Below are 27494 nucleotides of genomic sequence, written 5' to 3' on the forward strand. Positions count from 1 at the left end.
TTGAACAAATAGAACTGGTACTTTTTTTCAGACGGTACTAGTGTTATAATAAATCCCAGTTGAGCGAAACCAACCGAAGAGATGGAAAATGATATGTACCAAAGAATTATAAAGTCGTTTTCAGAAGATGGACTCTCCCTAAATTTTGAAAAAACACGCTTAGTCATATCAACAACGGATGCAAAACATGAACAAAAGTCAGTAAAGAGAGTAGAATGCTCCCAATTTTTGGGTGCAGGTATTGATGAAAACCTTAATGGGAAGAAGCATATTACTTAGCTTCTCAAACAATTAAGATCAGCTACTTTTGCTCTTCTTATAATTGCTAATTGTGGGAACTAACGAATCAACCACCTGACATATTTTGTTTATTTCCTCTAAATAATGTCTCATGGAATAATTTTCTGGTGTAACTCATCTCTTATAAAGAAAATATTGATTGCACAATAGCGATCAGTAAGAATAATATTTCGTTTTCACCCACGGACGTCATGTAGATGCCTCTTCAAAGAGTAAGGCACTTTAAGTGCGCCGCCACAGTACATACAGTATGACAAATATTGAACTATATGAAAAAAACGTAATTTAGTTACAAATTACAGCGTACACACACTTTATTCAACATGTAAACGTCACTGCAGATATTCGGGTTTAGGCTATGTCATGCTCGATATACCTGCCAAATTGGCGATGATGTGACGAAGACGAATGGCGAAATTCCGCATGACCCGCTTAAGTGTCGGAACATCGATGCTGTTGATGACTTCCTGAATGGCTGTTTTGAGGCTCAGCAATGGTTTTGGGATCATTGTTGTACATCTTGTTTTTAATATAGCCCCACAAAAAGGAGTCGCATGTGTTCAGATCCGGAGAATATGGCGGCCAATCGAGGCCCATGCCAGTGGCCTCTGGGTATCCCAGAGCCAGAATGCGGTCCCCAAAGTGCTCCTCAAGGACATCAAACACTCTCCTGCTTCGATAGGTTGAGCTCGTCTTGGATGAACCACATCTTGTCGAAATCAGGGTCACTTTGGATAATGGGGATGAAATCATCTTCCTAAAACTTCACGCACCGTTCGGTAGTTACCGTGCCATCAGGGAATATCACACCGATTATTCCATGACTGGACATTACACACCAAACAGTCACCCGTTGAGGGTGAAGAGACTTCTCGATCGAGAAATGCGGATTCTCAGGCCCCCAAATGCGCCAATTTTGCTTACTGACGAACCCATCCACATGAAAGTGGACTTCGTCGCTAATCCAAACCATAATGCGCATACTAATTCTCATCAAGCACCCCAGCAAACCATTCAGAAGCTTTATTTCATATAGTTCAATAATTGTCAACCTGTATATTCGCTAGTGAAACTCGTCATAAATAATCCATCACTATTTGAGAAGTGCAGTGATGTCTATTCCTATAACACTAGAGGGAAAAATACCTTTATTACCCATTATTACAGCTATCGGTGGCCCAGAAAGGAGTTCAATATGTAGCGACAGAAATCTTTGGTCATTAGCCCAACAACATAAACTGTCACAGGCTATCAAAGCAAGTCTTAAATCTAACTTAAAAAATTGTTTCTCCTGGACAACTTCTTCTGTTCCACTGACGAATTTATGCTTAAAAACTGGCAACCAATAAAAATAAAAAAAATTTAAACTTGTTCTACGTGTAGTCGCATAGGTAGGACTACAATAATAATGTGTTCACTAATGTTAACACTAATCATATATATATATATATATATATATATATATATATATATATATAATTTGAATGATTCTTTTATCAAAATGATGTATATATATATAGACACTCGTTCCACATCATTTTGATAAAAGAATCATTCAAATTATGTATAAATATGCAACTAATTACCTAACTTCACTACAGTGAGACACATCTGTTCTAATGAAAGATGTTTGCTTTCCGTATTTTGAGAGGTAGCAGTATGGACTAAAAAAAGCATCCTGTACACACGGACTCTGAGGTGCGTAACTTAACAGCTACAAGCACTTGGCCATCTTCGCTGCTGTGAAACAAATCTCTTCTGCCGAACAAGTGGTCATTGCTCTTAGAGTATGCATCTTAGAGCCCATATTAACTGGATATGCTTTTCTTGTTCTGTTTTGTTCCATGCTACCACCTCTGAAAGTCAGTCAGTGGAATTCTCGTTCACCCGAAATGTATTAGATCATTCTAAGGCATAAATACCTCCGCAACCAGCTCAGAGATCTTTCTTCAATTCTCGGGCTTATTTCACTTAGTTTAGTAAACATACATAGGCCTGTAGCTATTGGTAAAAAATGGTAACAGTAAATATTATGTCAGAATGAAAAAGACAGGAGACACGTTCCTTTGGTGACAGCTCAGTATTTCCTGGATCAATAACGAAAATACCTTAGTATTTCGAGATGTTCCGTTACGTAGGATCGTAAAAATCAAAGGATACGCAGTTGAAAGTATGCTTTGCAACTGGCGGGACACCCACAGTCCTCAAAGGCGGAACAAATGAAAAAGAAAAATATCATCCTTTTTGTAACAGAATAGACTGTAAAAAGGAATTTTTATGAGAAATTTGTATGATGAAACTGTAGTGAACTACCTGTGCATGCCGTAGATCTTACACTATAATAAAGGTAAAGCTCTCATCAACCCAGAGGTTGGTTTAAACAACACAGTGCTTTACTGGGCGTGGTCCTGTTAGAGGTGGTATGCCATTGCCTTCCTCTGACCTTTGAACTGACTTACCTAAGTAGTTAAATGGGACCTAAAATTTAACGTGGATTCGGACAGTGCAACTCACCATTTTCCACATTTACGAAAATACTAAGCTGAAAGGGGAACACAGTGCTGATTTTCTTGCACAAAAGTGCACACTAAGAAATTTAGCCATTACTGTTATCATCATCTAAGTTGACTCCTCGCTTAAAAAAATGAATGCTCTGCTATTTGTCATAAGCTGCTCTAACCTAGGATCTGCTGTAGGACGTATGGCAGTAGGTTAGGTATTTTGTTGTTATCCTAGGGTGAATGAAAGTCTGACACAAGCTGAAACACCAGAAGTCTTAAGTTTACTAATCTATTTGCTAAATATGCCCATGTAGTTCTTGTATCAATCTTGTTAGATATTATGTTTCACTGTACCTATCACTCGTGCCAATAAGGCCAATGTATGGCACCTACCATAAGCACTAAGATCCTCATTTCGTTTTACTTTCAGCTTTTTTAAGAAGATTATACAGTTCGTAATTTATTCACTTTAATAATAGATTTAATTAACTGTGTGCAATATTTTTAGCGATATAGTTTATTTACGCAATATTTTTTTCAATTATGCTTCTTTTTAATCAGACTGACTAACAAAATTTGCTCATTCTGCGTAGAAAAAATTGCAGAAATATAGTTTTACGGGGTGGAGAGAGAGGGGTGCAACTTTGGCAGTTGTGTCAGAGGTGCAAGATAGCCTTGGCAGTGTTCGCAAGTGTGGTATCACATCGCTAACTCACAATGTTCAAGACACCAAGCAATTTGAAATGCAGATTTCTCCCTAATATCTCAATTATCCTTACATCACAAAATACAACTTACAGAATTATCACACACATAGTTAGAATGCGTTTCCACAGGGAATTTCTATGACTTAATCTGTGTTAAGTCGTTACAGAATTTTTTATGCAATCATGTAAAATGTTGCTGGTTGCGTCATATGTATATCTACCACCACTAAGAAAGCTTAAAAAGTAGCTGCAGATACCACAGACAAATATACACTATCCGACCAAAGTATCTGGACACCCCTAAGTAATGCGAGATTGACCACTAGATGTCACGACATGGGGATCCGCCTGTATAAAAGAAGGCGGGAGCGGGGGACACCGACGAGCTCGCCCACTGACGCACAAACAAACTTCCAACGTTACCTTACACCGTGCATCCGATATATGACCTATCGGACACAAAAACGATGATAAACCTAACTGTTGCAGGTTGCTGACGCTGAACGAGAGCTCTACACCGGCACCCAGCGGCAGCCTCCGAGCAACACCACCGCACAACGTCAAAGGTATAGACATGCATGACACCCACTACTTACAAAGCCTACCCTTGCATGACCTATCGCAGGCAGCAAGACATACGCTACTGCTCTTACCACCCGACCTAACTATCGCAGAGGTTTTTTTTCCCTTGGCTCTTGCCTTGACACTTTTTTTCCTCTGCCCTTCAAACCGCAACCCTTCGTTCGACTTCGACCCAATCTGTCTCCAGATGAGCGCGTATTAATGGTTAACCTTAACCAGACGTACGCAAACATCGCAGTACCCACATCCTGCGACACCTCACATTAGTGAAAACTAACCCTTATGCAGAGATGGCAGTAGACCTACTGAGTTGGCCATCATGCCTGTGTGGGCGTGGAGGGGCTCCACCTCTATTAAAAATTTTTAAAAAAAGAGAGTATTGTGCTGTCGGTAGAAAAGCAGTGACAGCAGAATGGATCGATAAGGAGAGCTCAGTGACTTCGAACGCGGACTAGTCGTTCGGTGTCACCTGAGAAACAGATCCATCAGGAACATTTCAGCCTTTCAGACGCTGTCCAAGTCCACTGTCGGTAAGTGATTGTGAAGCGGAAACGCCAAGAAACAACTGCAGTTAAAGCGAGACCAAGTAGACCTTATGCACTGATGGACAGAGACCGTCGATTATTGTGGCGAGTATTTGTAAAAAGTTGCTTGAAATCAGCAGAAGGAATCAGTCGTGAATTCCAAAGTGCTGCCTGCAGTCCAGCAAGCACAATGACTGAGCGTAGGAAGTTAAAAAGAATGGGGGACTGTGGTCGAACAGTTCCTCATAAGCCACGTATTTCTGCTGTCAATGCTATGTGATACTGAAGGTCGTGTAAAGAGAGACGCCATTGGACAGTGGATGACTGGAAACGAGTGATTTGGAATGACTTATCACACTATACCGTGTCGCATCTCGGGGTTCTCTCTGTGCTTTTATACACTACTGGCCATTAAAATTGTTACACCAAGAAGAAATGCAGACGATAAACGGGTATTCATTGGACAAATATATTATACTAGAACTGATATGTGATTACATTTTCACGCAATTTGGGTGCATAGATCCTGAGAAATCAGTACCCAGAACAACCACCTCTCGCCGTAATAACGCCCTTGATACGCCTGGGCATTGAGTCAAACAGAGATTGGATGGCGTGTACAGGTACAGCTGCCCATGCAGCTTCAACACAATACCACAGTTTATCGAGAGTAGTGACTGGCGTATTGTGACGAGCCAGTTGCTCGGCCACCATTGACCAGACGTTTTCAATTGGTGACATATCTGGAGAATGTGCCGGCCACGGCAGCAGTCGAACATTTTCTGTATCCAGAAAGGCCCGTACAGGACCTGCAACATGCGGTCGTGCATTATCCTGCGGTGGGAAATGTAGGGTTTCGCAGGAATCGAATGAAGGGTGAAGCCACAGGTCGTAACACATCTGAAATGTAACGTCCACTGTTCACACAAAGTGCCGTCAATGCGAACAATAGGTGACTGAGACGTGTAACCAAAGGCACCCCATACCATCACGCCGGGTGATACGCCAGTATGGCGACGACGAATACACGCTTCCAATGTGCGTTCACCGCGATGTCGCCAGACACGGATGCGACCATCATGGTGCTGTAAACAGAACCTGGATTCATCCAAAAAAATGACGTTTTGCCATTCGTGCACCCAGGTTCGTCGTTGAGTACATCATCGCAGGAGCTCCTGTCTGTGATGCAGCGTCAAGGGTAACCGCAGCCGTGGTCTCCGAGCTGATAGTCCATGCTGCTGCAAACGTCGTCCAACTGTTCGTGCAGATGGTTGTTGTCTTGCAAACGTCCCCATCTGTTGACTCAGGGATCGAGACGTGGCTGCACGATCCGTTACAGCCATGCGGATAAGATGCCTGTCATCTCGACTGCTAGTGATACGAGGCCGTTGGGATCCAGCACGGCGTTCCGTATTACCCTCCTGAACCCACCGATTCCGTGATACGAGGCCGTTGGGATCCAGCACGGCGTTCCGTATTACCCTCCTGAACCCACCAATTCCATATTCTGCTAACAGTCATTGGATCTCGACCAACGCTAGCAGCAATGTCGCTATACGATAAACCGCAATCGCGATAGGCTACAATCCGACCTTTATCAAAGTCGGAAACGTGATTGTATGCATTTCTCCTCCTTACACGAGGCATTACAACGTTTCACCAGGCAACGCCGGTTAACTGCTGTTTGTGTATGAGAAATCGGTTGGAAACTTTCCTCATGTCAGCACGTTGTAGGTGTTGTCACTGGCGCCAACCTTGTGTGAATGCTCTGAAAAGCTAATCATTTGCATATCACAGCATATTCTTCCTGTCGGTTAAATTTCGCGTCTGTAGCACGTCATCTTCGTGGTGTAGCAATTTCGATGGCTAGTAGTGTAGTTTACTTCTTAAGTTAATCGTACGGGGATCGATAGGATGTGTGCGTGCTGTGTGCGGACGAGGAGAAGCTGACCGCCGTTCACGAACAGCTTAAGGCACTTTTGACTACAATCAGCCGTCTTCAGGATGCTGCTTCAGAGGTTATCAGTGGCACAGAACCTGGCGTGACGCGTGGGGCACTTCAGGTGCCGTTTGTTTCTCTCAAGGGCTTTGCTGCCGCGACACCTTCCAATGTAGCCAGTGCAGGATAACACGTCGCTCGAAGTGGAGGGTCAATGTGGAAGCCGGCCATCTGGTCTCGTGCCTTCACCCTGCGAATGGACAAGTGGCTGCTCCTTCAGAAGGGTCCGAGCAGACACACGAGGAGAGGGGTTTGCCATTTATCGGGAGCTCCATTATTATACGGGATATGGGGGGCCCTTAGAGAAATAGCGTCCAGGGCTGAAAACAAATCCACAGTGCACTCGGTATGTCGTCGTCATCTGGGATGTGGAAGAGGCACTGCCTGTGGATATCGAGCGTGCAGGGTTCAGTCACCTCCAAATTGCAGCTCACATCGGCACCAATGACATTATGAGGCCATCCTCTCTTCAGACGGGTGGCTGGCAGAGGTGGTGAAGAATGCTGGCTTTGCTTGTGGGCTCAAAATTCGCAGCACTGTTCCTGGAATTGATCAGGGTTCTTTGGTTTGGAACCGAGTGGAGGGTCCCAGCCAGAGGCTTAATTGATTCTGTAATAGTCTTATCTGCAGATCCCTGGACTTACATTATTTGGTGCAGAACTGTAGAGCTCCCATTGATAGGTCAGGGGTGCACTACACATAAGAAGGAGTTACTTGGGTAGCAGAGCATTTGTGGAGTGCACCTGAGGTTTTTTTTTTAGCCTAGGCGGTAGTTTGAGGTACTCTGATGAGCTCCCACTAGTCGACATGCTGGTAGAGAAATCAGACCGCGTTCAGAGTAAAGACACCTCGACTGTCAAACTTTTATCAGTAAGTTGTCGACGCATTCGTAACAAAGTTCCCAAATTTACTGTCCTTCGGGAACTTGGTTGTGCTAAAATTATTGTCGGGACCGAGAGCTGGCTGAAACCCTACATAGATAGCCCTGAGATATTCAGCGAATCATGGAACGTCTGCCGAAAAGACTCATTAGGCTCCATAGGAGGGGGAGTGTTCATTGCAGTCGACAAAAATATTGCCTTTATTGCGGTCGAATTTTCGTGTGACTGTAAAGTTATCTGGATGCGTATAACAGAACTAGGCGAAATCAAGTTCATTGTTGGATATTTTTTCCGGCCATCCGATTCAGCTTGACGGTTTTACAGCGCTGAATTACCCAGATCATTCAGTATTAGTTGGAGGCGACTTTAACATACCGAATATGGCGCGTCTATGGATTAACTGCAAGGAGTACGGACAGGTAGTCTTGTGGGGCACTTCTAAACACTTTTTCCGAAACCTGTACTGAGCAGCTTGTCTTTATTGCAGTCGAATTTTCGTGTGACTGTGAAGTTATCTGGATACGTATACAAAATGGTTCAAATGGCTCTGAGCGCTATGGGACTTAACTTCTGAGGTCATCAGTCCCCTAGAACTTAGAACTACTTAAACCTAACTAACCTAAGGACATCACACACTTCCATGCCCGAGGCAGGATTCGAACCTGCGACCATAGCGGTCGCGCGGTTCCAGTCTGGAGCGCCTAGAACCGCTCGGCCACTCCGGCCGGCTACGTATAACAGGTCTAGGCAAAATCAAGTTCATTGTTGGATATTTTTACCGGCCATCCGATTCCGCCGTGACAGTTTTACAGCGCTGAAATACCCAGATCATTCAATATTAGTTGGAGGCGACTTTAACCTACCGAGTATGGCGCGTCTATGGATTCACTGCAAGGAGTACGGACAGGTAGTCTTGTGGGGCATTTTGAACACTTTTTCCGAAAATTAAATTCAGCAGTTTGTTCCGGAGCCCATACGAAATGTGAAATATTTAAGACTTTTTAGTTACAAACAAGCCTGACCTTATCAACAGTATCAATATAGAGACAGGAGTTAGTGATCATGATGTCATCACAGAGAAGATGCTTATTGAAAAATTGTTCAAATGGCTCTGAGCTCTACGGGACGTAACATCTGAGGTCATCAGTCCCCTTCAACTCATAACTATTTGAACCTAACTAACCTAAGGACATCACACACATCCATGCCCGAGGCAGGATTCGAACCTGCGACTGTAGCGGTTGCGCGGTTCCAGACTGAAGCGCCTAGAACCGCTCGGCCACACTGGCCAGCCGATGCTTACTGAAGTTAATAAATTCAGTCAAGAAGCCCGGGAGAGTTATCTTCTAGAAAGGGCAGGCAAGTAGTTGTTAGCAACATACTTAGCCAATGAATGGACATCATTTAGTTCCTGTATGATGGACGTAGCGGAATTATGGGCGAAGTTTAAGCGACTGTAAATCGCGCTCTGGAGAAGTATGCGCCAAGAAAGTGGATTAAGGACGAAAAGATCCAATGTGGATTAATAACAAAATTCAGAAAATGCTGAGGAAGGAAATGCTGTTGCGCCATGGTTCAAAAGAGAACGCCCAAATGACGACAGGCCAAAGTCATCACGTGACCAACAGCGAAGTGCGGAGGAGGTAGTGATAGGGTCTGGAGGTATTTATCGTGCGTGGGGTATGGTCCCCTTATTTCGCTTAAGAAAGCGCTAAATGCGAAAGGATATGAATACTTTATACAGCATTGTGTATTGGGCACAATAGAGGACGGAACAGTTGTTTGTATCAGCATGATAGCGCACCCGATCATAAAGCAGCGTGTGTGAGGCAATGTCGCAGATCGAACTTGCGTTCTGCCCCACCAAACAGTGATATCAGTGTGAAGGAAGACAGGCCATGTAATGGATTTTGATATCAAAAAAAGTGTACCCGTAGTCATTTCTCGTGAAATTGCGAAACTATTTCGCCATTCGCCGCTAAACTGAGATGCCGCCGTGGTGTAAGACACATTGAAGTTCTTTTCTACGAAAAACTACCCAAAAGTTTAAAGTTGAAAAGAGAAGGATATAGCACAAACGTAAAAACGTTAATTCAGAAGAACTGCTTCTGTACAGTAGAGGAATTCATGAATGGCAGCATAGAATAATCAAGTTAAATATTTTGTTGTATGCCGGTACCATAAGTTCATTCTTCAAATGTAATTTTTGTTTTTTGTTGTTATGCGTAAATTATGAAAAAATGGTTCAAATGGCTCTGAGCACTATGGGACTTAACATCTGAGGTCATCAGTCCCCTAGAACTTAGAACTACTTAAACCTAACTAACCTAAGGACATCACACACATCCATGCCCGAGGCAGGATTCGAACCTCCGATCGTAGCAGCAGCGCGTTTCCAGATTGAAGCGCTTAGAACCGCTATTTTTTTCTTTTCATTTTGTTCGTTGTGTTTGGTCGTTGCGGACGTCACATGACATCCGTTCAAGTACGTTTGTTGATCCTTCCATTCAGTTTTTTTATTACAGAGGCCAACCAGCTCTCTGACCGAACACGCTGAGCTACCGTGCCGGCAACCGCTCGGCCACAACGGCTGGCCGTAAATTATAACATTAATATAAACTGTAATTGTGGCTTGTCTCGTATCCATGTGCTAAAAACACGCAACAAGATTTCTGGAATCAATAAAAATCAAATAAAAAATCGGAAAACAAGAACCCTTACAGTACTAAACTAGAATTTTAACGTAGGTTTTCTATTCTATGTGAACTGAAGATTATATGTGATGTCTTTCAGAGCGTCTGTAATGCATTAGCTTTTACTTAGGTTCCGGTTGCAGGATTGCACCATTTTGGACGCCTTAGCACCAGTTGGCATAGCAACTGACATGCGCTGGTTTTTCCAACACGTGACTCGTGACCTCCATACCACCAACGGAGGCCGCCTATTCGCTGTAGCGCGCTGGCGCGTCACCTTCCGCTTCAGATGGCATGAAAACTGGTATACGCTGGTTTTCTCCAGCACGTGACTCGCGTCCTCCATACCATCAACGTGACGATGACTCAGCCCTGTTGCGCCACACTGTGCAACGTCGCACTGCCGCCCACGTTTTATAAAAGACTGTTGTAGCGGTCGCCGAGCAACAGTTGTCGTCGCTTCGAGAGGCCAGCAACGTGCACTTTACGGAAGGTAAGCGCTGCTTAATGTAAGCTGTATGTTATGTCAAAATTGTTCTGTCACCGTCATGTATTCACGATTTAAAGTAATGGTTCGGTGAATAACACTTTCGAAACAACTACTTTTTTTTCATGGTAATCAATATTAATTTACAGAACGGTTGAGTGCTCCGTAATCGTATAATCATAAAATCGTAGTACTAACAAGTAGGTCAGGCAACCTACGTTTTTTTTAATTTTTGTAACTTTATCTGTTAGAACGGAATCCAAAATGTCAAAACATAAGCAGGAGCCTGCAATAATGACTCGTATTTATAAATGTACACTTATACAAATTCTTACGCCAGGGAGGGATTTGGTACATTTCAGCTGAACTGTGGATACATTTTTTGTGACTGATTTATGTGGGGCTTTTTATGAAGAAAGCCGTCTAGATCCCTAAATAAAATGTCCTTATTTGTTACGACGTTTCGGCATCTGCAGCCATCAGATATGAAAATACTTTGAACATGCAAAGCAAGGTTCACGTTATCATTAAAAATTTTAATACTACACTGACAGTGTTCCGCAAGTTCAGCACATTTTGATATATGATGATGGCATATGCCGGACCGTCGTAATTAAAAAAAAAAATAGCTGTCTAGAAGGTTTTAGTCGTAAAATATGCATGATGATCGCCGAAACGTGTTAATTATAAAATTATTTAACGACTAGACGATTGTATTCATAGAATATTCTTGATGATTACTGACTTATACCACAAATATGTTTCGTTAGTTAATGATTTCCATGAGAATATAACAGAGATTTTCTGCATCATCTTTTATCACATTCAGCTGAGGTACAACGGTGTAAGCACGCTTTAGGCTGCAGTTTGTCCCTGCTGCGGCCAAACCATTCATTACCGTACCTTATATTGTATCGTTAAGCAAAAATTTATAGAACTTGCCTGTTGATTAAATGTTTTATTACCACCCGATATTGTTGGCAGATGCTGTGATTCAACTACGAGACAATGTCTATGGCGTATCTGTTAGCTATGTTGTAACTAGGAATTATTCTGGCAGTTCATTTTCAGACCATAATTCCTGGTCACACTAACTGCCTTTACATGTACGTAAAGTCAATACAGCGCGGTGGTAGAAAATACTGATAATAAAGCTGCGCAATCCTGTTTTATAAAACGGAAATTGAATTTGTTTACATTTTCTGCTAAAAAGTTCTCTGAATTGTAACCAAAATATTTGGATGTACATTGTGTCCTCTATCAACACATTACCCACTTGTATTACTTGCTGAAGTAACATTAATGGGACCCACTTTGTTTCATTTCCAGTGCACGATTCTTTTTCTTGTCAATTGCAACTTTATTGTACAACAGTTGCCTGTCAATTCAATATGCAGAATGTTGGAAACGTCGTTGTTGGACAGTTGTCACACAGTATCTAATTTGAGACTCAATTATCTTCATTGGAAACAGGAATTATTGCTCATTTATGCACTTTGATTTGAGAACCAGAAGGTGCACTCACGGTGTCCGTAGCATTTCGGTAGCTTGCCGCTGTTAGTTCACGTGATGAGTGATTGAGAGTGAACGCGACAAATCACACGTTCCGTATTTCACGGGAACATACTGCCAGCACTCGCCATAAAGGCGTGTCGATGTGTGGTTGCCACTAGCCAATGGGAGTACAGCTGGGATGCAAGGTATTTTGTAGACGTGAATTGAAGCTAGAATTTTTTATCGTAACTTACCAAAAAAGTAGCGGCGTCAATTCTATTCGAGAAAATGGTGATTCGAAAGCTAACTGTTTTATGAAGCAACTATTGTGGAACCCAGTTCTAGTTGCGGGTACCTGCCTAACGGCTTCCAGGGGCAAAATCAAATCAAATCAAACAATAATTTGATTTTCAGTATTTCACGGAATTATTGGCAGTTTTTAAATTTTTGAAATGTTATCTTAATCCAAAGACGCATCATCTTATTTTAAAACTGTAACACAATAAGACAAGTATTACAGAACGGTCAGTCTTGAGGGATCGTAGCTGTCGGCTCGCAAGTACACGATCTTATACATGTACTATTTAAGAATGAGAGCACTGAGCGACTTCCAACAGACTTTACATATAATTTCAAAACTTTATGAAACTTTTTCCCGCACACACACACACACACACACACAATGAAGACAAGAACAACGCTTTCCGCATACCGTACTACATTTTCGCTTGTCATGAAGTAAGACTTAAGCATCATACATGAAGTTTTAATTTATCACATCTTTACTACCTACTATATTTGCAACACAGTTTGCAGCTGATATCCACTTGTACCATTGATTATACATGCAAAATTATTTCATTTTACGACAGACATTTCCTGTCGTGCGTGACGTATTACTTTATTACTTCTTTACTACTCGCTCTATTTGTAACTAACTTTGCAGACAATATCTAAATAGTTTAGAAGATATGATGTCATAAACACCGAGATGCGGGAGAAACTCACTTCTGTTTAAAATGAAGTGCGAATTACCCACGCTATATTCATCTGGTGTTTCACAGTGAGAGCAGTTAGCAACTTCCAACAAACTTTAAGTATAATTTCAAAACTGTTTCTCGTTCACATACTTAAAGTCAAACATTTAACACACTAACTCATTTGTAAAGTTATTGGACGCTTGAAGCTGTTTCGTACACGGGAGTTCGATTCTTTAAAGGATCAGGGGTTTGCTGGTAAAAAATGGTGCTGCAGAGTGGAACATGGTGGCTATGTCGGCAGTAATTAAGTTAACTTGTCATGTCACAAAGTAAACTTAACTTCACAATACCGATATTCCTGTTATCCGAGAATACGGCACTAAGGAACGTGCAGCAACTCGTGTAGGAATGTGACAAGATAGAAAGGGCTACCCTTAAGACGTTCGTAAGCTTTTAATACTATAACTGCCCTCATAACTACATCAATGTTTGATAATTGTGACAAAAATTTTTCTCAGATGACAATCATTGACTTCGACAATGTACAAACAATCGCATTTGAGCTGACCTAGGCCTCTGGCCACGACACAGTTCAGCCTGTCGCTATCATGAGTAACTGTAGTCAAGCTGCTTCACATATATATGTGAGCTGTGCTAACTAGCAACCAAAACTAACATCTAACAAGATAGCCTAAGAATGTCACCACAGCCCCAACACACGCATCAAGTAAACTCTGAAGGAGACCCTCCACTGGTTACTTAAAATTAATCTTCTATTGACTAAGCAAATTGATGCATTGCCAAAGTACTAACAATGTTGACCAAAGACTTTGAGTGGCATTGTGTCAGTCAAAGTGTTTGATCTTACTACACAGTTAATATCCATTTTTACTTTCAGTTAGCTTCATGTTTCCCTCTTTCAACACAGACAGGTGAACAAACTAGTGAGGGTTTTATGAACAGAATATCTTCCAGGCATAATTCCATTGCAGAATACTGGTATCACAACCACACACACATTGCCTATGACACTTCCCAAGATGCCTTAGTTTAGTATTGCTGTTCAACAGTATTATCCATGCAAACCAGGTTGACACTTGGCACAGTGGCTGATGGTAGCGACCATAAATGAGAAATTTCTTTGCAGTTGCTCCTGTCAGCCACTGCACTGGGTATCATCTTGGTTCACATTTTTAATACAAATATGATACATGAAATTATGTATAATGAGGAAGATTTGATTGCCAATATTGAAAGTGCTGTCCAGAAGAAGTGAACCTATTGCATGAAAAGAGTGTTTTCCAGTGTAACATAGTTGTTATTTTACAGCTATGCATTATACTTTAGTAACTACACAGCATGGTTTCTCCTGCTTTGGGAAATGACATTGTTACTCAGATGCCGTTCAGCTAGTAAGAAAAACTGAGGTTCGACAACACATAGTGCCACGCTTATAGCCTGAAAGCTTTTCTGTATGGTTACATGAGTGTACAATGCATGCAGTCAGTCTGTTGCCTCTGATTTGTTGCCACTTCTCAATTTTGTTTATTGTCTTCATCCTTGAACTTCCATTACTGTGACCCATGAGATATTCTATGGTGAAGACAACCCATTACCGTATCAGAATAAGTAATTCATTTTATTTAAAATGATGTTTTGCAACCCTAGTGGTAAGCATTGCACTCATTTGTGCCAATCATTTTGATAAGATATCCCTTCAAATTATGATATAGCTTATGTGTCTTCTTCAGATTAACTCTATTTGAAAATAGCAAATATGCACCAGAAAGTATTTCAGTATAGGTTGTCAAGTGTGAATCCAGTGAGATTCACAGCAGTTTGCTACTGTAACCCCCCCCCCTCCCCCAAATAGAAGTTATTGCCACCTCCACTCTTAAGGTGCAACAAATGCCAAGGATTTTCATAATGATAAGAGATACAAGTATTTTAATATCATCATCATCTTGGGCAGTTTCCAAATTTGTCCTGTAAATTACCTTTTTTATAGCTATGTGCTTGTAACATAGGACATGCCATTGTGTTTACAAACTAGACGATATATACATATAATAGCTTACACAGTAAATATGTATAATAGCTTGCACAGTGTAGGATAGCTTACAACACATTCACCCGAGTTAAAAAATGCAATTTTATGAAACAATATTATGTTATAATGTACATGAGTTGTTCTGATTCTAGTTTACTCTCTAGCACTTATCACTAATGCTAGTTTCTCTTCATGTGGTATATCAAATTTATCAGTCCAGGATGAACTCTTACTCACTCTCTGCTCATCTACTCAGCATAACAACAGAATTCTTCTTCTTAGAAACTTTTTTAGGGTTGCATGGATATCTTCTCAGTTTTTAGGTTTTTTAGGTCTGTTGGCAATGCCTGTATTAACCTGATATCGGAGTATTTATGCCCTTTTTTTAAAAAAACGTGAAGTCTGTTTCAAATGCACCACAATTGCTTTCTAATGCAGTCACAATGGTTCTGAAAACATGCTATGATGGAAATATCAAAATATTGAGATCTTTGAAACAATTTCTTCAAAATTCTTTTTGTTTCTTTTTCAGTATAATTTGAATGGCATTGTTCTGTAGCTCAAATATTCTTTTCATTCCTTTGAAGGTTAGGTTCCCCAACACTGTGATTCCTCACTGTATATACGGTCAAAAAGTCAATGACAGACAATGCAGAAGAAGGCTTGATGTGCACACTGAGCTGGTTGTTTCATTACAAAGAACATGGACCTTAGCATATTGGAAGATAATTCCATGAAATGACACGGGGAGAAAATAAAAATAAACCAACAATCTTGTCTTTAGGCTAACACACTGAGAGATGCTTCTAAAGGCATAACTGTGCTGAAACGACCTTCTTGATTAATTTATCCATGTGTTGACTCACCATTTTAACATGTTATCCTGCTGGACCCTAAGGAATTTTACGCCTTATGCTTCATTCAATGTATGACCATTAAGTGGTTTTGATTTGATTTATTTATTCATCCAGGTATAATCTCACAGCACTATAGCATTTCCAATCATAATACAATGAAAATAAACAGCTCAAAATATACACATATAGAGAATATATAAGTACGCTTTTGTGAGGGTAGGACAGGTGGTCAGATGTGACCTCAAAGAAGTAACCATCCCAGCATTTGCCTGAAATGATATGGGAAAACCTGAATTGGGATGGCGGGACTGAGCAAACTCCATCCTCCTAAATATGAGGATACACTCTTAATAGCCGCACTGTCTCATTTAGTTGGTCCCTATTGTACAGTGTCCTTTGATTTACAGATAATTTGCACCATTGAATTTATAATATAAAATGAAGTTTTGCATTGCTTCACTGCACACACTAATGACATCCACTGGTGCTCCTGGACCAACATATTGTGATGCCCCTTATTAACCCCATACTGTGCAAAAAACTGACTGGGCCTGTAAACAGGCCTGTATTTGTGTCCTCCCCTCAATCCACCTGAAAAAATAAGTCAACATCCAGCCATGATGGTGAAACCAGAAGAATGACAAGACAATACTAACATGCACCGTAAATCTTGCCACATAATTTTTGCTGTGAAGTATTACATTGTTATCATATGTTGTAATGTGACAGAGTGTTGTAGTTATCCCCATTCATTATTAACTGCTGCCTGAGTCCTCTAAGTAATCTTTATCTGTGTACTATGCATTACAAATAAACAATTTTAGCTGCTTTTTAAACAAATGTATTTTGGTAACCTTTTTCATTTCATTGGGCAGTTTAACACACTGATAACATTCTTTTTATCAGTATCTTTGTGTGTTTATTCTATGTAAACTGATTCCATGTAAACTGACAGTCAATATTTATCATCAAAAACTTGTGTTTGTTACACAATCTGTAGATGTATCATCCATGCTCAGAGCGACAGAGCTGTTTTCTCTCTTTGTGGTGAAGTGCATAATGTCTGTTTTCTAGATTTTCAATGTTGATTTATTACATACTGCCCAATCGTGAACATCCTTGAGGGCTTCATTTGCTTCCTCCGATAGGAGTTCTGGTGTTTTGTCAGCGACTGTCATGTTTCTGCCACTAACAAAGAGAACTTTCTCTCCATGTCTTACACTCAAGGGCACCCATACCCGGGAGGCAAGGGTTAAGAGGGTGGTGCCCCCCTCCCCAGCTCTAGGGAAGGAATAAAATATAGTGTAGTCTAGTGTTTTTCCTTCTATAAAATGGTTTAAAAGTCAGTATTATGCAGTCTTTTAACAGAGACGGAACAGGAGCTCTTTATGACTACTTACAACTCTCCATTCATTTTCCAAAATATTAAAAATACTCCATACGCCATATCTAGTCCTCCCCCCTTCCTTCCATAAACTGTTACATGGGCATCATTGTTTACACTGGAAAAACATGAATATACATTAAGAACAGAACTGGTCCCAATAAACTACACTGAGGGACACCTATGTTTATGTCTTTCTTGTCTGGCAATTATTATTTTATTAAATTTATCATCAGCGGACATATGAACTATCTCTACCTTTTCCACCCTGTTTTCCAGGCAAGACTGGAACCATTCATTTGTATTCCTCTTACACCTAATGCTTCTAGTTTGTTTAGTTGTATTTCTTGGCAAGCAGCGTAAAAGCCTGAACAAGTCTATGAATCTGCCTGTAACACAGTCATCCTTGTCAAGAGCTCCAAATATCATGTTAGTGAACTCGGTAATGGCTGATATTGTATTCTCCCACATTGGAAATCAAACTGTGCTTTGTTAAAAAGGCTGTATTTATTCATATTAATCATTAGTCTATCATTCATGATTGATTCAATTATTTTTGAGAATGCACACAGTAGTGAAACTGGCCTACAGTTTTCAGTGCTCTCTGCATTACCCCTCTTTAGTACTGGCACAATTAATGTGAGTTTGGGTGTTCAGAAAAAGGCCTGAAATAAAGGGCTCATTTCCCATGTTTGTTAATGTGGCATGTATGCTGTCTATGCATTCCTTCAGATCAGAAGCTGTAACCTCATCAATGCCTGCTGACTTTTTATGTTTTTAAATGTCTCTATTATCTTCCTGCCTTTCAGCTCTGTTGCAGGAAACAACATTGTTGTGCTTGGTGCGTAACTCGTTGTGGGTACTGCATGTGTTTTAGGAAGATTTTGTTTTGCAGCTTCTCAGCAATACTACAGAAATAACCATTTACAAAATTTCCCAATTCTTGAGTATTTTCTATTATTCTACCCTCATCTTTTATTTGTATGTTATTATACATGTTATGTGTTCCTGCTTTTCCAGTTTCATATTTTATGACGACAGATATTATTTTGCTTTTATTTAGTAATTGAAGGATTTTATTTCATCAAGCAGTGCCCTCATGTAGATTTTTTATACCTGTGACAGTACTGTAGGGACTGTGGATTAGTGTCACATTTTTTAAAAGAACTGTCTTTTTAATACCCACAGTTATCAATCTATTTTCCTTAGCTGCTGCTGTTGAAGTGTCTACTTTTGGAAATCTCTCCTCAAAAATTAATTTAAACAACCTGTAGAATTTGCATAACTTAGCATCTACATTCTTTTCCTTATGCACTTCATCCCAGGTTTGACTTTCCATTGCCCTAGAAAAAGTGTCATTTTACATTCCACAAAGATTCTTTTGTAGTCCTGCAGTTTTGTGGATTTTACCAAGCCTGTCTTTAGTTTTATTATCTGCCTGTGATGACCAGAGAAGCTTCAGTCTTTTGTAAATACTTTACAATTTTCCTTGTCGAAATCTGTAAGTGATTCTAAGACTGACACTGAAGTTTTTGAGACCCTTGTAGCAGCATTTGCCATTTGTGCCACACCAAAAGTGTTAAAAATGCTTATCAATTAATTACTGATTTCACCTTCAGTATCTATGATAATATTCAGGTCTCCACATGTTATTATGTAGTTTTACGGGGTTGAGACCCTTTCCAGGATTTCAGTTAATTTGTTGAAGAAAGTGACCACATTGCCATTAGGTGGGCAGTATATGCAGAGAACGGTTACCGTATTTACTCGAATCTAAGCCGCACTCGAATCTAAGCCGCACCTGTAAAACGAGACTCGAAATAAGGGGAAAAAAAATTTCCCGAATCGAAGCCGCACCTGAAATTTGAGACTCGAAATTCAAGGGGAGAGAAAAGTTTTAGGCCGCACCTCCAAATCGAAACAAAGTTGGTCCATTGTAATATGAGACACAATTTAGGTCGAATGAAAGACGATACAGCTACAGTAGTTTGGTTCGAGTCGTAAGCTTAGCAGTTAAGCTTTACCAGGTAGCCATTGCTATGCGTCAGGCGCTCCGTCCGTATTTATACGGGTACCCTTCCTTTTTCACGTGCTTCGTCTGGTTTGAATCGATTGCTTATTTTTCTTTGATCTGATAAGTGCCGTTTTCTTTGTTATAGGTGTTTACTTCACTCTAAGCTGAAAATGCATTACTGTACTGTGTAATGCATTGTTTGTCGCATTTTGATAGTGCGTGTTTACGGCCTGTCGCCGCTCGCGGCATGACTTGCTTTTGTGCGCGCTACCGCCGCTTTTTTTATAAAAAAAAAAGAGGAATCGTCTCGTTAGCGAAACAATGGCAAGAGACTGCTATTTGTTGTTACTTACACTGCTGCTTTCTTTGATAATGATCAACAAGAACCAAATGCGTATGATAGAACGTGCGTATGATACAACATGTTCTGAACGAGAGTTTTGCGAAAATTTTCCTCCGTTTGAAAATCTTTGCGGCCGCTTCTTTAGTACATCAAATTCTGCACAGAAATTAGTCATCTTACATTTAAAATTTAGTCAGTTGCCGTGCTTCGTTTGTGACTGTATCAATATTAGGCATAAGAATAATACGAATATAAACATGACACGATACGTATATTCTTCCGCGTTTGCTGTTGTCTCACTCTAGTTTCGTAGTTTATTACGCAGACAGGATTTAAATGAGATAGCAGCAAACACGAAAGAATACATGGCAAAATGTTTATATTCGTATTATTCTTATGGTGAAGAGAATACTGCATGTGATTCACATTTCGTCAGGTTCCTATTAGCAACTATCTCTTCTCACAGGTAGGAAAAAACTCGGAACGTAGAGTTGGCCATATTGATAAACATCCCTAACAGTCTTGCCAGTCGGATTTTCGTGGTACATTGAAATTCTGCTACATTCGAAGATGAACAATACGGAATTTGTATTTACTTCGTTGGATAATGTATGAAAATGCAGTGGTCGAAACTCGGGGCGGAGAAAAAAAAAGCTCGTCTTCTACCTTTTTTTTAAATTTATTTACTGATGCGGAGGTTTTGGCACCAGTATTTAACTTTGTGCCCACAAAGCATGCTTGTGTAGCGCTACATATATTCGACGGCAGAAGTTAGTTGTGGCGGCACCTATCAACATTTTTCAGAACTTCCGCTTGCTTTGCACTCGATTCTAAGCCGCAGGCGGTTTTTTGGGTTACAAAATCCGGAAAAAAAGTGCGGCTTAGATTCGAGTAAATACGGTAACTCCTTATGAATGTTTGTATCAACCATTGCCAATTCAAAATAAAATCTACACGAATTGTGATGAGATCTTCTATAACTTTCAGCTGTGTTCCACATCTGATGTAAATACATGTATGATTGCCCACCCTTTAAGTACCAACATGCACATACGTATTATGACAACATGAATATGCTGTATTTCAGTGTATTTACACCAGTGCTCCATAATGCAATACCATTCTGCAGTTCAAAGTCTATAATTCAGTTTCAAGCTGCTGTACTTTATTTTTAATAGATTGCACACTTTGATGGTAGATAATTCTGAGCAAATTTCTATGGCATTTGTGCACTCTAGTGTGGTACATTCAGCCATTTATGAGCTGCATAATTGAAGTACATTCGTCTCATCATTATTCAAACAAATTGTAGGTGTAGTATGAAATTATGTGAACTAGATGTAATAAAAACTGCAGCAAAGAGAAGTCTAAAGAAACTTAGCAGCAGAAAACAAAGAGGCCATGAAACATCTGAGGATATTATGTGGCTTGTTGACTGCTGTGGTTGTTGTGAAGGGAAGGAAGCCTGTTATCATGGTTTATCCTAAAAAAGTGCCTAGTGTTCCAACCTATGACCCTACTTCTGGTGTTAATGTTCATTGGTGCTTGTTTGAACTTCAGTTAATTTGAATTGTGCGGCATAAGGCAAGAGAAGAAAGAAGGAAAGATTGGGGTTCAATGTTTTTTTACAAATCAGACCAGCTACAGTATTCATATTGTAGTGTAGCATAAATGAGAGTTCTTTAATACTATAATACCCTGCTCATCTTCAGAAGCACATGTAAAACGACTCAAAGACTGAAAATATATCAGCATCAGGTTGCTGTAATTCTTATTGTCACAGCAATTCAAAAGTGGTTATAGGAACTTCATACTTCAACAGAATGTGAACTTTTGCACAGCCAAGACAAATGATATGTTGACGATAACTTGAGGAAATAGGTTGTAGTGTATACACATGTCAAAAGATGACAGATATACAATTTGTAGTGTTGGAATTAACATTTGTGTGGTTTCCATTTTTATCTTGCAGAATAGTGCCCAGAAACACAAAATGTATAGGAGCTTCAGACTGAAGCATTGTTGGATGTATTGCAAGTGTTAAGTAAACTCTGCTGCAATGTATTTCTCTGAGGCTATGCTGATTTTGCTTGTTCTCATTACCCTGCACATATAAGTATACTTTTCAATATGTGGCAGTTGGTATGCATTATTAACATTATCTTGGCCCGTCCAGTGTTTTATTGCTATGGGAATCTACTTCATACCATAAAAAGATTTTTCATTCAAAGAATTAATAATGTTGTCCAGTTTACATAGAATCAAATGATAATCATAAACCAAAGGCTATCGTAACACTTTTTATTCTGTTCACCAAATGTTCACATAACAGAAAATAAGAAGTGTGGTGGAAGTTCATTTAAATTCTTGGACAGCAAGAAGAACTACATTGTGAATACAGTTACCTGTACTCATGCTGATATGATATCTCAGTTATCAATACAAAGTAGTGGACTCAAAGATTTCATGGGTTGCCTTTACATACATACAAAATTGAGCAGGAAGCTTTCAAGTCACACGTAAAAGGAAGTGGAACAAAGTAAAAGGAGGGGCTATTTTTAGTTGAAGGTACAATAGTTATGAAATAACAATGGAAATACCTGACCAAAATAGTTTCATCCCATACACAATTTGTTAATTGTCATTTCTGATCCGTATGCAGCAACCACATGCTGACCTCTCTGACTTGCTACTGGAGGAATGTGACTACAAGAAAGTAGCATGCACTCTTATCAAAGTTTAACAAAATTCTAGGTTACTGTCATAGTAACCTTGAAACTCAGACTGTCAGTGAGTGACAGTGAATCAACAATAATACTAAAAGCATGTTGGTTCACTCACTGGATTGTGAAATTCTTTCATAGTCTTGTTATAGCTATTTCAATGGAATAATCACTATTACATAGTATATTACATAGTATCGGTCTAACACTATTTGTGTCTGTAAGATACAAACAAATGATTCATTTATTCTAGAGCCCTACCTTAGCAGAGGTATTTATGTTTCCTATCCTCCTTCAAACAAGGTTGTAAAATGATTGAGCCCATTAGAGTTTACATTTGGTATTGTGTACATTCAGATCATGTCTTATGTTATAGGGGACTGATGACCATAGATGTTAAGTCCCATAGTGCTCAGAGCCATTTGAGCCATCTTATGTTATATTTCTCCTTATTTTCCCTAAAACATGTTAAACAGCTAGGTGCTGTCATTATGCAGAGACATTTGAAGTGGTACCTGCAGGACCGTCAATCTGCTAATTTTAATATGCATCTTATTGCTTTCTTCTGGCATTTGAATAAACATTTAGCCCCCGTGGAATTACTCCATATCAGTATTCCACGATACAGATGGGAATGGAAGAAATCAAACTACAACTGGAGTAACAACTGTTTGCTGACACTGTTCCTTAATCTACACAATAGAAAACATAGTTTGCTGAACAGATAATTCATATGTCCTTCTCAAGAGATAGAAACTGAATGTTTTGAGAAACGCATATTAACTATTATTATTCAATAGTAAAATAATATTAACATGTTCCTCTTTTTTGTTTCAGAGGAAAATGAAGATACACTGTCCTCCACGAGCGCTGGTTCATCATGGACATAAGTCCATCTTAGGACTCCACAAATGCAAGCATGAGAAGCATGGTCACCACGGGATACACAAGCACGGACATAAACATCATGGTCACAAGCACGGACATAAACATCACGGTCACAAGCATGCCAAGCATCTAGTATGTGATGAAGACGGATTTTGGGGTCATAGATTTCATGGTCATGGACCACATGGCCATGGACCACATGGTCAAGGGCCACTTGGTCATGGACCACATGGTTGTGGACCACACGGACATGGACCACACGGTTGTGGACCACACGGACATGGACCACACGGTCATGGACCACACGGACATGGACCACACGGTCATGGACCACACGGTCATGGACCACACGGTCATGGACCACACGGTCGTGGACCACACGGTCGTGGACCACACGGTCGTGGACCACACGGTCGTGGACCACACGGTCATGGACCACATGGTCATGGGCTACTTGGCTGTGGACCACATGGTCATGGACCATTTGGCTGTGGACCACATGGCCATGGACCACACGGCCATGGACCACACGGTCATGGACCGCATGGTCATGGACCGCATGGACATGGAAAGCATGGTCATGGTCCCCATGGTCATGGCCCACATGGTCATGGACCTCATGGACCTGGACATCATGGCCCAGGTTCCTCTGATCAAGGATTACATGGCCATGGACACCATGGTCGCAAACAAAGAGGCCATGAAACGTCTGAGGATGTTATGTGGCTTGTTGACTGCTGTGGTTGTTGTGAAAGTGAAGAGGAGACATCGCCTGTGCGTGCTATGCCAAAGCGCCCTGCCACAGTCTGAAACAGTGCAAATGCATTTTTTTTAAATCAAGAAGTATGTTTACTGAAAGCAACATAAGTGCCGCATAAGCATGTATGTATGAGCTGCATAATTGAAGTACATTCGTCTCATCATTATTCAAACAAATTGTAGGTGTAGTATGAAATTATGTGAACTAGATGTAATAAAAACTGCAGCAAAGAGAAGCCCAAAGAAACTTAGCAGCAGAAATCAATTTCTTCCCTGTTTAGACATTAACAGGCAAAATAAATGAAGAGTTAAGAATGCATGCTATCTCTCACTGTGTGATGCACATTTACATGTTGGAGTAAACAGTGGATTGTTGGGGATGTTGTTCTATCCTGAATCTGCATAAATATTGATGATGTGGTTTTGTTTGAGTGGAATGGATTAAGGTAAGTATTGTGGGGTGGATCTGTATTTATATGACAACAGTTTGATTCTATTTCATGATAATTAATTTTGTTGGAGAATGGATGACAGAGAGACTGTAGATTTTGCAACATGGTCTTTTATGACTTTTGTTTAAATTATGACTGCTGTACAGTCAGTTTTTTTCATTTTTTTAACTTCCATAATGATTTACTTTCATCAGTTGAGAATAATTTCAATACAGTTGCTTGCCTTTCTATTTATAAAAATTTGTACTCATATTATTTATATTCTTATGTAATCAGTTGCAAAACAAATATATGCCTCATAAAATTTTTGTAACAGTTTAGATATGTATTGAAAATAAAATCACTAAACAAAAATTGTGTTTTTATATCATTCACCCCTCTGCCTGTTTATAAGATAGATGCAGTTGATAAGGCGATGGAAAGTTTCTAGTACAACAAAAGAGATACATAATCTTCAGTTGGAGGCAAAGGCAATAAAAAAACAGAAGAAAGTGAACACAAAGAAACCATAATGTATAGGCATTCAACATTAACACAATAAGGATATAGAGTTGTGTGATTACTGCTGCCTTGCCTTCATCATTTTAAAGCATTAGTTCAATTTCTGTTGTCATTTAAGAACCACAACGTTTCAGACTGTCTTCCATATGAGTTTTCATTTTCCCTTATATGATTTGTTTGAAATGTTTGGTGTTGGCAATATTTTTGTTAAACTATTGCAAAACTGATAAAAGAAGATAGGAATCACAGTCACCATGAAATGCACAGTACATCCATCAAATGAAACAGGAATTAAGGGAAAGAAAGGTGTTTTAATGTCAGGCACATACCTCCTAAGACAAAGATCAATGATGGATATTGTCAGCAAGATATGAGAAAAAAAATTTATCTGTTGACACACTATGAGTGAGCAAATGACTTGTCATTATAAAAAAATGAATAGACATCAAAGTAAAAAGTATCATATCATTAATACTTGAGAATTTACAGAAGGTGTTTAGTTGTTGTTACACAAAATCTTTGTTTTGCATCTGATCATAAATATCCAACTGTTGGGACAGCTTTTAAGAACCTTCCTTTTCATTTTATTGAATTTTGTGTGAGTCAAAAGTATACAAAAATGGATTACCATCTACCAGAATAAATTGTGAGGCTTAAACTTTGCAGCTAGAGTTGGTGTCAACATATTTTTTGATTGGAGCAAAAGAATAGCTTTTAGTCATGTAAAGTCATTGAAGCACAAGGAAATAATAAATTGTCATATGATCACAGTAAGTCATTCATCTTCAGTTAGTGCTAACCAAATTAAGAAGCTCAATGTAAATAATTGGCTATAACATAATGTAATTACTTATAAAAATATTTCTCTTTGTTCTAGATTAGTTTTCAATTTTAATGAATAAGAATAAATTACAAGTATCAGTCATGCAGAATATCATGTGTTATGAAATCAGATAAATGATAATGGAATGATACTAGCCACAAATTGAGGAACTTGATATTTTCAGCACAGGGCAGGAGCATGTAGAGGAACTACAGCTCAAGTTTAAAAGAGTAGTTGACCATACATTGGATAGATATGTACCCTGTGGAATAGTTCATAATGGGAGCGAATCTCCATGGTACATAGTCACTGCAAAGAAACTTCTCAAGAAACAGTGATTACTGCATAATAGGCATAAAACAAAGCGTAGGACTATAGATAGACAGATGCGGAATGAAACGCATTTGACTGTCAAGAGAGCAATACATGATGCTTTCAAAGACATTCGTAGCAGAATATTGTCAAGTAACCTTTCACAGAATCAAAGAAATTTTAATCATATGTAAAGGCTGTTAGTGTGCAACCTGAGTTTCTCCTGGCGTATACAACTTTCAAATAACTTCCGGGAATTCAGCCAGGTAACACTTTCAGCGACCGCCGATATTTCGGCGGGAGAACACCCCGCCATTTTCAAGGCAAACTGCAACGGACAGGCGGCGTGCATGCAAATTTAATACCTCGGTTCTGCGACAGAAGCAGGAAAGATAACACACACACTGAACACTAGTGCCACCAAAGATGACCAAAGTCAGAGCTATCGATAGTGAGACTATGAATTCACAGGTGAGGCAGCATTGACTCTGTTCCTCTGTTTTTTGACAAGGGAGAGAGCCGGATTCCAAACAGAGTTTAAACAGAAACCTCCATCCCTGTTAACGAGGTTGCTCGCTAGTTTAATCTCAACTGCCTCCTTAATGACACTGTCCCAATAGCTGGACGTGCATGCCAATATCTCGGTGTTATTATATAACATGGGGTGACCAGTATCCAAGCAATGTTCGGCAATAGCAGATCTATTTGGCTGCTGTAATCGTGTGTGCCGTTTATGCTCAGTACATCTGTCCTCCACGGTCCTGATAGTTTGACCAATATATGCCATACCGCAGCTACAGGGAATACGATACACACCTGCCTTACGCAATCCAAGATCATCCTTAACGGAACTCAAAAGTGCTCTAATTTTAGATGGAGGTCGGAAAACACATTTCACATCGTATTTCCGTAAAATACGACCGATCTTATTGGACGTGTTTCCTACGTAAGGCAAAAAGGCAGTAGACTTAGGTGTTGACTCAGAATTATCATCAATCACCCGATGTACAGTTGGTCGATAGCGCAACGCACGTTCAATCTGTCTATCACTATAACCATTTTGACGAAATGTAACTTCAAGATGGGACAGCTCAGCTGGCAAAGTCTCAGCGTCAGAAACGACATGTGCCCTGTGTACCAAGGTACGAAGTACCCCTTCACGCTGAGCCGAATGGTGACAACTATTAGCTTGTAAGTACAAATCGGTGTGAGTACGTTTCCTGTAGACTGCATGTCCCAA

General features: G+C 39.9%; 1 protein-coding gene across 2 annotated transcripts; it reads left to right on the forward strand.

The window, feature by feature from the left end:
- Positions 1-10523: 10523 nt before the first annotated feature.
- LOC126194719 (histidine-rich glycoprotein-like) lies at positions 10524-24935 on the forward strand. 2 transcript variants are annotated; one of them, XM_049932967.1, is made up of 2 exons: positions 10524-10680; positions 23357-24935. In XM_049932967.1, exon 2 carries the CDS (start codon positions 23547-23549, stop codon positions 24240-24242), a length of 696 nt encoding a protein of 231 aa, XP_049788924.1. In that variant the 5' UTR covers positions 10524-10680; positions 23357-23546; the 3' UTR covers positions 24243-24935. The 2 variants fall into 2 exon arrangements, with proteins under 2 accessions (XP_049788924.1, XP_049788923.1); XM_049932966.1 differs by lacking the exon at positions 10524-10680 and adding an exon at positions 12200-12374 and having other exon boundaries at positions 23357-24934.
- Positions 24936-27494: the final 2559 nt, after the last annotated feature.

The sequence above is a fragment of the Schistocerca nitens genome, chromosome 7 (genome assembly GCF_023898315.1).
Source record: "Schistocerca nitens isolate TAMUIC-IGC-003100 chromosome 7, iqSchNite1.1, whole genome shotgun sequence".
NCBI classification, from domain to species: domain Eukaryota; kingdom Metazoa; phylum Arthropoda; class Insecta; order Orthoptera; family Acrididae; genus Schistocerca; species Schistocerca nitens.

What these genes read in the sequence shown, in the direction of transcription:
- LOC126194719 (XM_049932966.1), top strand. Translation starts at nt 12,351, where the DNA reads ATGGGAGTACAGCTGGGATGCAAG. An exon ending in GAGTACAGCTGGGATGCAAG is followed by an intron (nt 12,375 to 23,356) that starts GTATTTTGTAGA and finishes TTTTTGTTTCAG; the next exon opens with AGGAAAATGAAGATACACTG.